Source organism: Scomber japonicus, chromosome 4 (genome assembly GCF_027409825.1).
Source record: "Scomber japonicus isolate fScoJap1 chromosome 4, fScoJap1.pri, whole genome shotgun sequence".
Lineage (NCBI taxonomy): Eukaryota > Metazoa > Chordata > Actinopteri > Scombriformes > Scombridae > Scomber > Scomber japonicus.
The window spans coordinates 17781438-17798178 of NC_070581.1; the positions used below are offsets into that span (position 1 = coordinate 17781438).

Genomic DNA, 16741 nt, shown 5'->3' on the forward strand with positions numbered 1-16741 from the left:
CTGTTGGCTACTAAACCTCAAGGTGACAGTTCAATGTGACAGCATACTGCATAACACTTTTGACTATCCTTTTGCCATCTTGTCAATCATGCGTAGCTGTGAGATCAACACATGACAGTCACGGAAGTATGGTTTTATTTCTACCCAGCTGGTGGGAAATGCCAAATAGTGAGGTGACTTTTTGATCAACAAGGCAGCAGGAGGTGTCCAAATTGCTGCCGGTGTGAGGAGACAACACGTCTCACAGCTCTAAAAAGGTCAGCTGTCTTTGGGAATAGGAGATGTGAATCAACACAATCAGCAACAAACTGCAAGTTTGTCACCATTCTCCTTTGAGTTAAAGCCCAAAGCAGTCAGCCTTGTTGATAGGCCTAGCTAAATCTGAGATATGAGTGATCTCGGTCTGAGTGTTTATGTGTCTGTAAAGTATCTGGTGGGCAAACTACCTTGGGGTTGTCTGGACGGGTGATAGACCTGCAAATCAAAAGGCTGCGTGTTGGTGCGCTGGACTACAGTGACATTATGTCCTGTCCATTTGTTGGCTTTTGCGAGAGTGTTAGTCCTCCAATCAGTCCAGTAGACCTCGCCTCCATACATGGTGACAGCAAAGGGGTGGGACAAATACTCATGACCCCGCAACACTTCAATCAGCCCAGAACCATCATACTTAGCAGAGTAGATAGCATCCGACCTGAAGAAACAATAAGGCAGAGGAATATACTTTATATAAGAGCTAAAATATATAATAACAATAATAATAATAATAATAATAATAATAATAATAATAATAATAATAATGCATTTTATTTAAAAAGGTGCCTTTCAAAGCACTCAAGGACACCTTACAAGGCACATATAACACAACAACAGTACATCAAACAATATAAGGGCGCACTCACACTAGGCAATCGTACCGTGCCTAAGCACGTTTGCCCCCTAAAGTCCGGATTATTTGGCTAGTGTGAGTGCAAATGTACCGTGCTTGAGTATGGTATACTTCCCTGGTACGGTACGCTTGGAAGAGGTGTGCTTGAGCATGGTACACTTGGTCACGCATGCGCACTAAGGATTAATATTCTTCCCGAAAATAAGACGTTTTAAATCTCGGGAAAAGAAGCCAATTTTCCCAGGAAATCAACAATTTTTAAAAGGCAACACTAGCTGTGCCATGGTCAATTCGTGCAACACTAGATGCAATGCGGAGACATTATGCATATGGGTTCCCAATCCGACCACTTTTTGTGTATTATTTTATCATTATTAAGCCAAAAGAACTCAATTGTGTTTTACACACAGCACGCGAACACACACTGTGCATGTTTTATGAGAGTAAACTGTATGTTTTTGGGCAACGCATGTGTCGGAGGCAACCGTGCTTGAGTACACTTGGGTTTGAGGTAATGTGAGTGCGGGCCAGCGGGGGACAGGGGAGGGGGGACATTTGTGCTTCAGCATGATACAGAACAACTGGCCCTAGTGTGAGTGCGACCTAAATCAGGTAACATTTAGTGCATGTCATTTTATGTTTCTGGGAAAGTCTGTACTTTTTATGAAATTTATATAAGCAAAGAACATCTGCATGTTTATTAAAAATGGTATGATGGCAACAAAGGGAAAACAGACTGAGTAATTGGGTGATGTAATGAGTGCATGGGCGTATGCAGCACATGAGAGCGCTCTGTATATTCAGAGACTAGAGGCAAATGCTACCTGGCATCAATCCAGACAATGCGTCTTTCCATATAATCTACAGTGAGTCCGTTGGGCCAGCCGCCGCTGCCTATTTCCCTGTGGATGGTGCGCCTGCCTTCACCACTCATGGATGCTGCCTCAATTCTGGGCAGACTAGCATCCCAGTCTGTCCAAAATAGAATTCTGCCAACAGAAAATAATGTAAATGAGTAGGGGTTTTCACAAATATGTACAGTATCATCAGAATGTGTTTTATAGATTATAGATCATATAGCTTAAGACTTAAGGCAAATAGATAAATAAACTGGAAATTCTATGTAAGAAAAACACAAACTTCCTGTTATAAGGGTGATTACAATTTTCAAATCCCTAGAGACCTATGCTTCTCACCCATCACGAGGATCTAGGGCGATGGCCCGGGGGTGCTCCACCTCCCCAGCCAGCAGGGTGGTTCTCATGGTCCCATCCAATTTGGCCACCTCAATCTGGTCCAGATTACTCTCCACCCAGTAGATGTTTCCTGCTATCCAGTCCACAGCCAGGCCCTCTGGAGTAGCCAGTCCGTACTGGATCACCACCTCAAAACTGGTTAGGGCTGACCAGAGCATACAAAGAAATTGGATCTTAATATTAGGATGGTGTTTGGTTCTCTAGTGTGAATTTGACAACAGAAAAGCACAATAAAGTATATAAATTTTTTTAAGAGAATAGCAGTCATAATTCAGCAAATTTAGTGTAATAGTTTGGCCTGTGTAAATTTCAAAAGTGAATGCAAATCTCCAGCCAGCACATACTGTTCATTGCGAAAAACTCCCCCCTGACAAACAGTGAATTCTTTACTCTCATGGAATCCATCAGTAAACTGCCCCACTTCTAAGAAAACAATCTTCAAACACCAGATCTCTGTCTTTTTACTATTTCCCAGAAAAAAACGGACTCTTATGGAAACTAAGTGCAAAACCTAAATGTGTGATTCTCTCTGGCTGAGGGTGATCAGACAAGTAGTACTGTAATTAGAAGGAGAGGGCTAGGGCTTCTTCACAGATTGCTTAAAGGAATGATGAGGTTATGGCTATGTGTGGGTAGGGGTGTCCTAATTAATGTGTTGGCACTATACCCAGTGTATGCCAACAACTTTGGAGATGCTGAAATGGCTTTAATACCAAGCAGCAGGAGTTGATCTATGAGTTAGTCACAATGTCTCTGCTCAGGAGTCCTTTTTCAAAAGTGAAGTTGGAAGGCTGGGAAGTAGAGCTGCAGTGTGCTGTGCCTCCTACGCTACATCAATATTCTGGCTGCAGTCATGCACAGCGAGTGCTGAGACAAATGGGAAGAGACAAAGCCTTCCGTGTGCCCCCTAAGTGCTGTGCTGGGAACACAACCTTGATTGGCAAAGAGACCTGGGGTTTTGGAGCGGGAAAGGCCAGCCATGACCTGGGAGATTTATTCAGGGTCACAGACCGCCACTGCTGACCACAGATTCTTTTTAAAAACATTTGGCTCTGAGAAATTACAGAGTGTATTTGCTCAGCGGACAATTTTGAGAAATGCACACTCAAAAGTATGATCAAGATTTTTTTTGTTTCAAATGGAACAATCAAATCCACTTTTTAACTAGATGACAATTAAAAATTAGCATATTACTATATGCTTAGAATGTCCTGAGAGTGGCCGTTCAACCCACCACCACATCTATCTTTCTATGCAACATAAAATCACAGACAGCAGTAGTTAACTGCTAGTCTTACCTCCATTTTCAGACAGTTTCCCACGGTAGATCTTGTCTTCTACAACATCAGTCCAATACAGGGTGCTTTGGTTGAGGTGAAAGTCCAAGGCAATTGTGTTCCTCAAGCCTGGTACAAGCACACTGAACTCCCCCTTATGAAGCTCAATCCGTCTGATCTCATGGCGATTGGAAAAAATGATAAAAGGCTTGAAGGGATCTGAAGGTAAAGAAATAGCACCCAGCAAAGTGTTAGTGTCTCAACAGAGTAGATGTCATCTCAAAATCCAAAATTCACAAAAGCCCTCGCTTATCTTGGATCAAATCCTGTCACAGCTGTCTCACTCCATCAGCGCCATCTTAAAAAAGAATTAAATGACTGAGGAGTTTTGCTGCTCATTTTCTGGAAAAAATATCTTTAACACCACTATGCATTAAATAGAATGACTATTGTAGAGCTTTTTCTGCCCTAAATACTTCACTCTCAGTTTGAAGCCAAAGATACATTCTTCAGTTTGTAGGAGTGACTCTTTTTTCCTTACCGATACTTTTGCAGCTCTCCATGTCAGCCTCCAGCTCCCAACCTTCGTAGCAGGAACACTTGACACTGGATTTTTCCTGCTCGCACTTCTGGCTACACTTGAGGTGTTTGGCGCAGAAGCTCTGGATCTGGCAGGTCTTGTTGTCTGCTCCCAGCTCCATGCCAAGGGGACAAGAACACATGAAGCCCTCCCCAGGAATGATGCTGCAGTTGTGACTACAACCACCATTATCCAATGAACACAAGTCTGTAGGGAAGAAATAGAGATGATAGGGTTAGCTGAGACAGGAGAGCAGCACTGTTTGGAATATCAGTATGAAAGGTGAATGACAAAACCATCAGGTACTGAACACATTGTTGTGTTGTAGTTTTGCGAGTAAAACATTTTTTACCACAAAGCTTCTCGTCAGAGCCATCCGGACAATCATCAGTGCCATCACACAGCTTCTCAGCAGGCAGACATATGGAGTCGTTGGTAGCACACATGTGGTGAGACAACTTGCACACCAAAGCCTCACAATTGTCCTCATCTGAGTTATCCTCGCAGTCACTGTCCCCATCACACACCCAGGCTTTGCTGATGCAGCGAGCTGACAGGATCACATGATATTAACTCTTAGCTTGTGTCTTTCAAGACAAGTTAACTTTTTCACATTCATAGAGAGTCTGTTTTAAAGAAGGTAATAGGTTTGGTAACACCAGCAGTGGAGTGAAGTTTCAGACCAAAAATGAGTTATTTTCAATGAAATTTCCAATAGCATTGCATCCTTAACTGACATTGTCAAAAAAACTAAACAACAACAAAAATCACTCTTACATCGCCCTTAAACTCTGGCACTTAAGTCAGCTGTGAGCATGCTTACCAGAGTCCCTGCAGCTGAACTTAACTGCTGGATCGCACATGTGGGTGACACCCTCGCAGTTGTTCTCATCACTCAGGTCCATACAGTCTGTGTCTCCGTCACAGCGCCAGCGCATGGGAATGCACAGGCCATCCATCCGACACTGGAACTCATCTACATGGCAGCCGCCTGGAGGACGGGTAGCTGCAGAGAAAACAGCAAGGAAAAGTGTGAGAGTTACCCAGCTAAAGAGATGGAGAGTTCAGTTAAACCAGTGAAGAAAAAGAAATAAGTACAGAAATAGAAACCAGCAACTGAAAAACATCAGACTGGTATCAACAACTAGCAAACAACAGTAAGACAGACCCTGGGCCAATAACAGAGAAAAGAAACAATAGGCCATTCTAGTCAGAAATTAATATGTAGATATGCTGGGATACTGGGTTAACTACTTGACTCTGAGCCAAGACAAACAACATTGACACACACAGCTCACTGGCTGATGTCACAGACAGATTAAAGGCATCACTGAGGAGCTAGAACAATGATATCCCCTCACGGTAAAGGTCAACGTTTGGCATAGCTTAAGCAGGAAACGGGTTTGGGACCTTTCAGTGCAGAACTACAATTTACAGGAGGGGAAGGCCATGGGGTTGCTTTTTTATTTCAGCTAATGACTTCCAGACAGCAGGCCAAGAGAACCCGCAAACACACACACAGAGCACAGACTGCTCATTAGACCAACAGGTCACGCTGGGCTCCGTTTTTGCATGCTGGGACTTGACAGCAGTTGGCTGCGTTTCTTCGTGTATCAAACAGTACTTACAACATCAGAACACACACAGTGCACAGGAAGAGTGCGACACTGCTTTATGATGCTGTCTCAGTCATTTATCACGAGTGGTTAACCAACAGAATTGAAAGTTCCAGGGAAGAACAATGCAGCCACCAGCTATTTTAACATCTTACTTAACGTATATTCATATCACTGCAGCAAAGTCAAAACATCTGGGCTGTTTGCACAGAACCATGACAGAGTTTAATTGTTATCTAACCACAACACATAATCACATCCTGAACAGAGCTACAGAGGGGATTTTCTGTAAATGATAAATAGAAGACACAGGGCAAGTAGGGGCAGGCAGAGTGGAGGGAATGGGACGGGGAGGAGGAAGATCCCGTCTTCATTATGACAACCTCTCAACTGCTAACAACAACATATAAACATAGAGAAATACAATACACAATGTGACATCTGGCAAAAACACAAAGAAAATCTATATCCACAGGCACAGAAAGAAAGGAGACAGTGCAGTAACAAAACTATTCTTAGAGCAGTGGTATTTCAGCCTTGTACAGTACACCATATTGTTCCTTACCCTGATTGGTACAGTTTGCATGAGTCTCATCACTGTAGTCTCCACAATCATTATCTCCATCACAAGTCCAGTATTCAGGGATGCAGCGACCACTATTACATTTAAACTGGACACTCGAACAGGAATGGCTGCAGCCTGCTTCGTCACTGTTATCCCCACAGTCATTGTCTGTACATAAGCACACAACACAAAGTTTTATTGTCAGATACTGTAATGTTTTAAAATACATCCTCATGAAGGATGATGACAAGATGATGCTCACCATTATCACAACGCCAATTGATGTTGATACAGCGGCCATTGGCACAGGTGAACTGGGTCAGAGGGAAGCAGGTTGGATAGGCTGGAAAAGGGGAACAAGAGAGGATGTTCAAAATGTCACAAGAATATCTGTCGTACCTAAACTAACATATTTGTCAAACTAAGTACAGTTAAGACCTACCACATGAGTCTGGTTCATCAGAGCGGTCTCCACAGTCGTCATCCAGGTCACATGTCCATGAGATGGGAATGCAACGTCCACTGGCACAAGGGTACTGGTTTGGTGGGCATGTGCGAGCTGGCAGGAAACAAAGTATAAAGCAGGTAAGCTGATTCCTCTCGCAATGCCTCTAACTTAATAATAATAATAATAATAATAATAATAATGATGATAATGATAATGACAACAATAATAATAATATTAACAACATTATATGTATTGAGCCTCTCATGTAAAGATACAGCCTAAAGTGCTTACCAAAGAAAGAGAGAGAAAAACAAACAAACAAAGAAAAACCATTTGATCACAATACAATAAAACATTAACAATGATATGAGTAAAGTTAACTCACATTAAAAGCCAAATTAAAAGGTAGGTCTTTAATTTCCTTTTAAAAATTCCCAAGGAGTTTGCTGTTTTGAGATCCAGGAGAGGCTGTTCTACAGCTTAGGGCCATAAAAGCAGAAAGCAGCCTCACCAGATTTCTTGGGGGACATTTTGGGAACTAAAAAGAACAGCAATGAAATATCAGAGAGTTCTTGTTGGGACATAACATGAAAGGGAGTTGCTGATACATGAATGTGCTTGATTATGTACAGTAAGGCTTTGTAGTTGAATGAAAAGACCAGTTCTAAAAGATTCAGGTGCACAAGATACAGTGGTGTGCATGTGAGCAGAGGGATAATGCAATCTCTTTTTTTTTGTATTGGTCAAAATCCTGGTTGTAGCATTCTGAATTAACTGTAATTTTAATAAGACTTTGTAGGGAGACCAGTATGAGGAGAGTTGCAATAATGTAAGTGGCTTGTAATGAAAGCAAAATGGTCTAGTTCCTCACATGAAAAAATGTTTTTGTGACACTGTTAACATGGCTGATGAAATTAAGATCAGAGTCTAAAATGACTTCCAGATCTGTAATGTGTTTTAATTTACTCTAACAGGCTGTCAAACACTGACTCTAGTGCTGCCTTTCTGCCTTTCATTTCCAGTGGAATTTCAGTTTTCTGCTCATTTCTTTAAAGAAAAATCTCAAATGTTGATCAGTTGAGACAGGTAATAAAAGCACTTAAAGAGGAAGTGTTGTCTTGGGAAACAGATATATATATATATAGATGTGTTTCATCAGCATAACCGTGATACTTGACATTATGGTGACTAATTATGTTACCCAGAGGCATGTATAAAGAAAAAAGAATAGGGCCTATAATACTTCCATGAGGAATATTGTATTTGTCAAATGTCTAACACAACATTTTCTTTCTGACAAGTACTAGCAAAACGAGTCAACCATTACGCCAAATCGAACAAAAAGAGGACAGTCACATTATTTGAATCATCAAAAATTCTCAGGGCATTCACAACCTATGATAAAGTTGTTTCAGTTGGTCCAATAGTGGGATTAGTATTTACTTAATATATCATTAGTATTCAGATGATCATGTATTTGGTCAAATACAATCTTCCCAAGGAGCTTACTGAGAAAAGAAAGGTTTGAGACAGACTTGTAATGAGCAAGGTCAGTAATTTCCAGATTCTTGAGCAAAGGTTTTACCAAAGCTGTTTTAAAAGAAGAGAGGAAGACACCTAATTGCAGAGACATAGTGATTATTCTTGTTGTTTTGTGAGAGAGGCACTGGAAGCTGGATTTAAACAGTTTGGTAGGAACAAACGTCTATGTGAAAGTGAATGACTTAATTTTTTTATATATATATATCAATTTCATCATCTGTTGTCATACCTTAAAATTCTAGCTTGCAGTCACACATTACTGTAACAGACAGTTGTTTCCCATATTCTAATGATACAAGTGCCTTTAAAATAGTTGCAGCCCTAAAAATAGCAGACTCACTCAATGAATACCTACTCAGTGAATACCTACTCAATGAATGTCTCCTTCAATTCTGTAAAGAAGCTGTGATAGCTTGTATAAAACAAATGCAATTAGCCAAGGACCATGGTTGTGTTTCAGCCCATTATCATTTATGCTGTAGAACAATGTGTTCTCCTGGACTGTTTGTCAATTCATGCTGGCATCCACCACAATAACTGTAATTATATTAACTCAAAACAGACTGCAGATGTAACTTGTCTGTATGCACGTATGTATGCATGTTTCTCTGGATTTCTCAACCTACATGCTTCTTCTCACTAGTACCATTTTTAACATTTAAATTAGAAGCCTCCACTGAATGTGATTCTCATACTTGCTTAAACTAACTAAATAGTTGAATGGTTATATATAGTCAATATGTGTTTGAAATATTCAAAACACAACTACAACAAGAATCCCAGCTGTACATCATGACTAAAATCATATTTAGTGTTATACTAATTTATATGTGTTCAAATGTTCAAATATCAAATTTCAAAACTCTTGCCAAAAAAACATTGTTGTGGACCCTAATGTAAATGACACATAACTTCACTTAGTATTAAAAATGGCTGCAAAGCTAATGAAAATCAAATCTTTTAAAATGAAAAGATGAATGAAAAACTTTGGTGCTCTCTAGACTACAAAGAATTCCAACTTAATACATACCAGAGCAGGTGGTATTTGATTCATCCTCATCATTGCCACAGTCATTGTCCCCATCACACAGCCATCGCAGGGGGATACAACGGTTGTTCTGACATTTGAATCTGTCAGCTGGGCAGGTGTGCTGGTCTGAGGTGAGAAAACAGAAAACACTATGAACACAACACATTTTGTTTTCAAACCAGATTTAACATCTATTTTTTTTACATACCAAGCTTACTGTTTTATTAAGGCTTTCTGGGTTTTAAGCATGTCACTTCAAATAAAGTGTAAAAATGACCAAAAATCCAAAACAAATATCTCTGTCTGTGTTTCTCACTATCGCCTGATGAGGAGAAAGCTCACCACTGAAATTGCAGCTGTATTACACTGCATGGAAAGAGACAATCTTGGAAACTGCAGTTTTCACTCTGTCAGTTAGTGTTAGCCAAGAACCTTAATGAGAATTTGTTTATCTGTGTGTTGCTGTGTAACCATGACAATGACGTGGCACACTTACGGCAGAGCTCAGGCGCCTCATCACTGTTGTCCAGACAATCGTTGTCCCCATCACACTTCCAGCGTTCTTGGATGCAGCGGTTGTTCTTGCAGGCAAACTCCCCGGGCTGGCACTGTGGCGGGGGCACGTAGGAGGGGTTGGCTGGAGATGAGATCAGGGTTAGGAGCAGAAACAGATGGGCCATTGAGACAAGAGCTCAGCCCAGCAACACAACAAAGCTTTCTGGTGGCTATGCCAGTCTTCATCTCTCTTTAAGTTGCAACAATATTGGTGAAAGCTCTTTGAAACTTCTCCCCAGATTTGGCAAGGACATCATATAGTAGTTTGCAAATGGAAAGTACAGCCAAGAATTCTTTAACAGACTCAACCCCTGCTGGGTAATGACGTTTCCATTACATTCCTCATAGATTTTTGATGAAACCATTTTAGTGGTAAGGCTGCTAAGTACCTTTGCAGGTGACATTATCAACATCCAGGATTTGATCATCAGCACAGCCACAGGACCTGCCATCAGGGATTGCAAGGCACAGACTGCTACAGCCCCCATTGTTGACTCGACATTGATTGGAGCCTTTATAAAAAATGAATACAGACAGAATACAGTCATCATATTATAATAATATTAATTATTATTAATAACTGTATTCTTAATTGTTAAATTATAATTGACATTAGATCCTTATGAATGATCAAAGTGGAGATATACCCTGTTGCTGTTGTCCGTCGTACACTCTGATCTCAAAGATGGGTGGCCTCTCATTGCGCAGTAGGGTGACTGCCTTTGTGGTTTGGTCTAATTTGTAGATGCTGCCACCACGGTACTCATTCCAAAAGAGGAATTGTTTGTAATGACATAATCCAAAGGCGTGGTTAAGCTCATGCCCCTCATACACCACCTGTTTAATAAGTATACAGAGAGGGATCACATTTCCACATACTATCTATGTTCCAACAAACAGATTTTCTCAAGTTATGACCCAAAATTTTCTCAAAGCATTACCAAGCAACAATCTCCAAAATCTGAAAAATTAAGCAAGGGGCCAATAACTGCAGTTCCTGGAATGGCCATTTGTTAATGTTACAATTCCCAACTTTACAGCAGAAATAAACATGTTTACAGCCTGGTACAAAAACAGATTATTATGGTTTAAAATAACACATAATTAAGGTCATTACCGCTTTGAGTGACTGTCACAGGTAAGACACTTCCACAGTAACAATGTTGGTTAGGTAACGTAACCATGGCGTAACCCCAGAAGTATAGGCGTAGCCAATGCTATTTTTGTGTATTTCATTTCATGAAAGTTAATTGTAAAAAAGCCTTGCTCAGCATTTGGTTGTACTGTAAGACCCTCTAAGGAGATGGATGTTCAGTTTTTCCCAATAAGTACATTAGACTGCAAATGCATTGTGTTGAACAAGCGAGTAGATAGTGTTAAGCTCAGCTCCATCCTCTCATCCTAATAGGGTCACTTCTGTCTCCAAAACAGTCAAAATGCAAACTCAAGGTTACAAAAGGTGAGTCCACAAACCAATGGGTGATATTATGGTGGCTATGTCAGTGTCTATGAATATCACCAACCTTCCGCTCAGTGGTGTTGAGGTAAACCATCTCAATACGGTCGTAATAAGCATCCACCCAGTACAGGATGCCATTGGGGATATCCAGGCTTAAGCCATTAGGCCACAGCACTGTCTTGCTGGTCAGGAACACTTGGTGATTAGAGCCGTCCATCCAAGCTTTCTTGATTTTTCCTCTGTTACTCTCCGTGGGGTCCTCCTCCCAGTCAGTCCAGTACATCCATCTGGGAGGATGACAAGAGGTATCATCATATTCAAAAGACATGTGAGATAAGACATTTCTGTGAGAGCCTGAGCCATCAAAAAGTAGCTTTGAGTTTTGATGCTCTTTGAAGAACAAAAAGAGTATCCAAAAATCCCTTAAAAACTCATCCAGTCCCACACACACTGATGCAACCAAAAATTACATTGCAGACAGCTCACATACCTACAAATTACAAACCTTAAGGCTACCCAGGTACTGACATAAACTAAATGCTGCTACACCAAAGCATTATAACTGGATTAACAATTTTAACATAGCATTTACGAGACGAGAATACTCATTACAATTATAAATACCCTCCCCTCCAGTGTCTCACCCATGCTGTGGGTCCACCACAATGGCACGTGGGTGGCTCATCTTGCCCTCAATGAGAGTCTTGCGGGTCTGAGAAGCTTTCTCGAGCCTAGCAACACTGATAGTCTTCTTAGGCCCATCATCTGTCCAGTAGAGATTACCTCCCATCCAGTCTACAGCAAGTCCCTCTACTGTATGGATACCTGAGATAAGCAAAAGAAGCAGGTGTGAAAAAGGTACTATTAACTGGCTATGTCAGGATAAACATCAAGAGAATTAAGTGGAAATTATATGGAATTGGCTTTTCTTTTCCTCCATAAGTTATTTGTAGTAGCCAGTATTTGGTAAGAGAGAAGCAATAGTTTCTAGAATCCTCTACAAAGCTATCATTTCATTCTTACCCTCCTTTAGTATGGTGTCTCTCTCTGTGCCATCTATCTTCTGTCGGCCAATAATGTAGCTGGTAGCATCAGCGAAGTAGATGAATTCACTGGAGGCATGAAAATCCAGAGCTCGAGGGTTCATTAGGTTCTCAATGGGAATCATGTACTCATCAGGCACCTTAGCATTAATGTCCATGCCCCTGATAATACCAGGGCGACCTTTACCGTAAACCAAGAATAACTCATGGTCTGGTTCTGGAAAGAGAAGTGATGAATAAATGTCATTATTTCTGTTGGTAATAACCACCATCACTTTACTGACATCATTAATGATCACTGCTGAAACTAATGGGAAGAGGTTCATTTTTGTTGTATCCATATTGTCCCTCAACCTCAATACTTACTCTTGCAGGACTTGCCATCACTGCCAAGGCTGAAGCCAAAGCGACAGCGGCAGGTACGAGTCTTGTGGCTGTTACTTAGCAGACAGATGTCAGAGCAACCTCCAGCCTTCCCAAACTGATCTAGGGCACATGCATGGCTGCGCACTGAGCGAGAAGAGAGGCACACAGAAAGAAGTTACACAGTGGTATACAGTTCCCACAACAGTTAATTATGGACATGGATCTGACAGTTTGGCAGTCAAGTTAAGTGCAAGGCTTTTTCTACTTGAGTGTGCACCTTGGGGTTGGCGCCTCTGGTGGTAAACATGCAGCGCAGCACCACGGTCTACTCGTGTCACCACCTGGAAGTCTGAGCTGTTGAAGCGGTTAACTCGGATCACACTGGTCTTGGGGTTGAGGTTGCCTTCATCTGAGTTGGTGGCGTACAGATAGTTCTCAAATACAGTCAGCCCATATAGGTGCTCAATCTGAAATACAATGAGATAATAAAGCAGCAAAATTAAACTGCTGTCTTTGGTAATGAAATGGCTAACATTAGTAAAACAGCTCATGTTGCATGACTAGTGGCTTGTGTGATATTGTTTGTGTACATGTTTCTATCTGCCTGGCAAATTTTACATAACAAAACTTTCCTATCAATCTATTTATCTGTTTAAAACACATTTTGACAAGTCCTAAAAATGTAAAAGTAATCTGTTAGCCAGAGAGAGACTGACAAACATGGACACAGAGACAGAGAGAGATAAAGAGAGAATGTTTGTGTAAACTTGGCACAGAGCAGCATCAACGCTCCACTTCCCATGTGCTGTTTAACAGAGAGACTTTACTTTTATAAGTCTACTCTGTGCAGCTTTCCTCTTCTGTCAAGAAAGATGTATGGGTTGTAATCATATTACCAGCCCACCCCAATACTGACCCCCACCCCTACCTCTCAAACATGCCACCACCACCCACATTTCTCCCACCACTGCAGTCCTGATTTCATTAAGATCATTACTCCACTGTAAGTTTGAGCCAAGCTTTTCTAGGACCGCCAGACTAATATGCTTAGAGAGGCATTTGCCAAGAAAATCACACACTCCTTAAGTAATATCAATCAAAGCAATAAAAAGGACTCATCCCCAGGAGAGGCAGAGTCTCTTTGTCTAGAGAGAGAGATAACTGGAAAACAGTACCGTCTCAAAAGATTGTGAGATTAAATCAATGATGATACAGATTAGGAAAACAGATGTCTTGTATTATTGAAAGGAAGATTGAAAACTGGATAGGGAGTCTGGGCTATTGCTGTTCAGTACAGTTCAACAGAATTCTTGAGTGCATCTGTGTGTGTGTGTGTGTGTGTGTGTGTGTGTGTTTCGGTATAGTTGGTGTTTTTGTGTGATGTGCTCATAAATCTAAAAATCCTTCAAATCTCACCAGCAGGCCCTGGATGATGGTGTGTCTGTTCTTGCCCTCGTAGTCGACTACTTCGATGTAGTCCAGGTAGGCGTCAGCCCAGTAAACCAATCGGTTGACCAGATCCAAAGTGATGCCATGGGGGAAGACAATCTTACTGTCCACCAGCTTAGTGCGGTTCTGACCATCCATGTCACAGCGCTCCACCCTTGGTGTGGACCCATAGTCTGTGAAGAACACTTTGCTGTAGTAGAAGAAGAAAAGCAAAAAGGATGGGGAGGTAAGGAGGAAAGTGGAGAGAAAAAAGGGAAGTTCATTTACCAGGTGATGTGACCTAAGAAATTGGATGACATTCATATATGACTTTGGTTTAACATCCCAAGTGATCAAAACTGAGAAATTTGTATTACACACAGTCATTGATTGAAAGTCATTTATAGGCCAATAAAAATAGAGAAGTGATACTTTGGAAAAAGGAACCACATCAGACACCAGCTTGTGGGTTATCAGGATCCTGAAACAGCAGCCAAGCAAGTGCTTATGTGGCACACAAGTATCGGTCTAGGTTTAACGTCTGGAGGAAGTGCTTTGATTTTTGACTGCCTGCTTGGTCAGCATGTCGTCTGATCATAAGACAGCATTTTCCTCTCAAGTGTTGCTAAAACGGAATTGAGGATAGTGTTATGTCAAGAAGAGTGGAAGAAAGCACAGACCCCATGGCCGGATCCAAGGCGATGCCTTTAGGGTTGTACAGCTCTTGGTCCAGCAGGGTCACACATGTCTGGCCGTTCTTGTTGCAGACAAACACCCAGTCATCCACGTCATCCACAAAGTAGAAGTTTCCGGTCAGCCAGTCGATAGCCATCTGCTCCACATCTGAGGGATGCAGAGGACAAAACAAAACAGAACCTCCTGTGAGTACACTGATATAAATCTTGGTAACGTAGCAGCACAATTTCAAAACCTCTCATTTTATGCTGCCATCACCCTCTCCTCAAGACTGCTTGCTCTCTTAAAAAAAAAACAAATAATAGCACTGAATTAATAACCTGTCATGTTCCAGCTTGTCCATTACCAACAATACATTTGTCATTAGGCTCTCTTATACAGAGATGACACATTATAGCCTTAAAGAAGATCCACACTGAACCAAACAAAGCAGACATAATGCTGTGTTTGCTTTTACATAGAATGACAGCATTCCATAGACATGACATAAGGAGGGAGCATCAAGGCTTTGCTTTCAGATGAGTTAAAGTTATAGTGTTTTAGGATATTCTAAAATATACATAATTCACTTATTGTAATAGTAAAGAAGACCATGAACAGAAAGTCTGTTGAAGCAATATTCCAAAAGATATTCTCTCATTCTTGTTGTTTGATGATGGTGGTGGTGGTGGAGAGCAATGTCAAACACATATGTACTAAATCTCCCAATAAGTATTAAGTTGGTTTTAGATCTAGTGACTGCAAAGGTCATAGCATATGATTCACATCATCTGTATACTCGCCAGATCATTTCTTGACCCATTCATTCATGTCTTTCTCTACTTATTTCTTCAGTTTTTTCAGGCAACAAAGAAATAAAAATCACTATGATTTTTGGGACTGACTTGACCATCACTCAAAATGACCCAAAAAAACCCTTTAACAAAGGAACCGGACATTTTGTAACTCCACTGCTTACTAAGCCAACCTAATAAGAGACAGAAAGAGGAACCTTTACATATGGAGACTTTGTCTCTGCTAAAGGGGTTGAAAGTGCTACATTGGCACTAGAAACTGTTTCTCAAAACTCTGCCCTGTATGAAAGAGGCTATGCAAGTCCAAGACTACAGGGAGACCCAGCTGTGGGCAGGGAGGGAATTTTAAGACGCACTGCCTCCCATACAGTTTTGTGTTTTAACAGCTGCCTCTATGCTTCCTTTCAAAGCAGAGCGCTACACATGCACATCACATAGGCTCACAAGTCACACATACAGTATCAAAATGACCAAACTTATCTGTCCAAGTGACACATTTGTTGTTGTCCCTGTGGTATAAAAACCATCGACAGGGAGCTTGTCAAAGGCTTTGACCATTGATAAAGAAAACATCTGCACAGGATTCACTAACAATGGCAATCATGCTGCTCAAAGCCAAAGCAAGTTCCACAATAGACAATAACATACACACATCTGGTCCCAATTTAGAAACTGCCCACCACACCTTACAAACATACACAAAGCTTCAAAAGACTGGCCCCAAATGTGATTTACACTATGCTTGGTATACACTATTAGCAGAGTTCAGTAAGAAAATCGGTAACCATGGGAGTTGGGGATGCAGCTGTGGTTGTGAAAGAAAGGCTTAGGGATACTAATACTGCAATATAAATTCATATCAAGTTCTGGTACATATCAAGCTGGAAGTAATTTATTGACAGTTGGAAATGGTAGTGGCCATCTCATCTCTGAAAGGGAGGTAACTGTAAATACATGAGCTAATAAAAAAATCATACTCAATAGCCCAGAGGGAGGGAGTACAACGCAGTCCAACATGTTTCATAAGCTCAGAACCAAGATCACATTCTGACAATGGGCAAAGTTTGTCATGGAGCTGAGAGGGATAGTGATACTCCCATTGGTATCACTTTTAAACGCACACTCCTCTAAAAGAATTCCAGCTGGAAGCCTGGCTGCACAAGGCATTGATTAGACTCATATAAAGAGTACAGAGCCTGT

The 16741-nt window shown here is 41.1% G+C and overlaps 1 protein-coding gene across 2 annotated transcripts in view; it reads right to left on the minus strand.

Moving 5' to 3' along the window:
- Positions 1-16741, minus strand: part of lrp1ab (low density lipoprotein receptor-related protein 1Ab) — a 90053-nt gene that overhangs the window by 33424 nt on the left and 39888 nt on the right. For both annotated transcript variants that reach the window (XM_053318167.1, XM_053318166.1), the window contains exons 7-27: positions 14732-14894; positions 14040-14262; positions 12901-13090; positions 12624-12767; positions 12238-12474; positions 11859-12039; positions 11279-11501; positions 10403-10592; positions 10145-10267; positions 9697-9837; positions 9201-9326; positions 6623-6739; positions 6443-6523; positions 6181-6348; positions 4823-5005; positions 4352-4549; positions 3961-4206; positions 3441-3638; positions 2083-2287; positions 1711-1875; positions 447-691 (exon numbers count right to left, since the gene is read on the minus strand). In XM_053318167.1, coding sequence (XP_053174142.1) covers positions 447-691; positions 1711-1875; positions 2083-2287; positions 3441-3638; positions 3961-4206; positions 4352-4549; positions 4823-5005; positions 6181-6348; positions 6443-6523; positions 6623-6739; positions 9201-9326; positions 9697-9837; positions 10145-10267; positions 10403-10592; positions 11279-11501; positions 11859-12039; positions 12238-12474; positions 12624-12767; positions 12901-13090; positions 14040-14262; positions 14732-14894 — 3747 coding nt within the window. The remainder of the gene's footprint in view (positions 1-446; positions 692-1710; positions 1876-2082; positions 2288-3440; positions 3639-3960; positions 4207-4351; positions 4550-4822; positions 5006-6180; positions 6349-6442; positions 6524-6622; positions 6740-9200; positions 9327-9696; positions 9838-10144; positions 10268-10402; positions 10593-11278; positions 11502-11858; positions 12040-12237; positions 12475-12623; positions 12768-12900; positions 13091-14039; positions 14263-14731; positions 14895-16741) is intronic.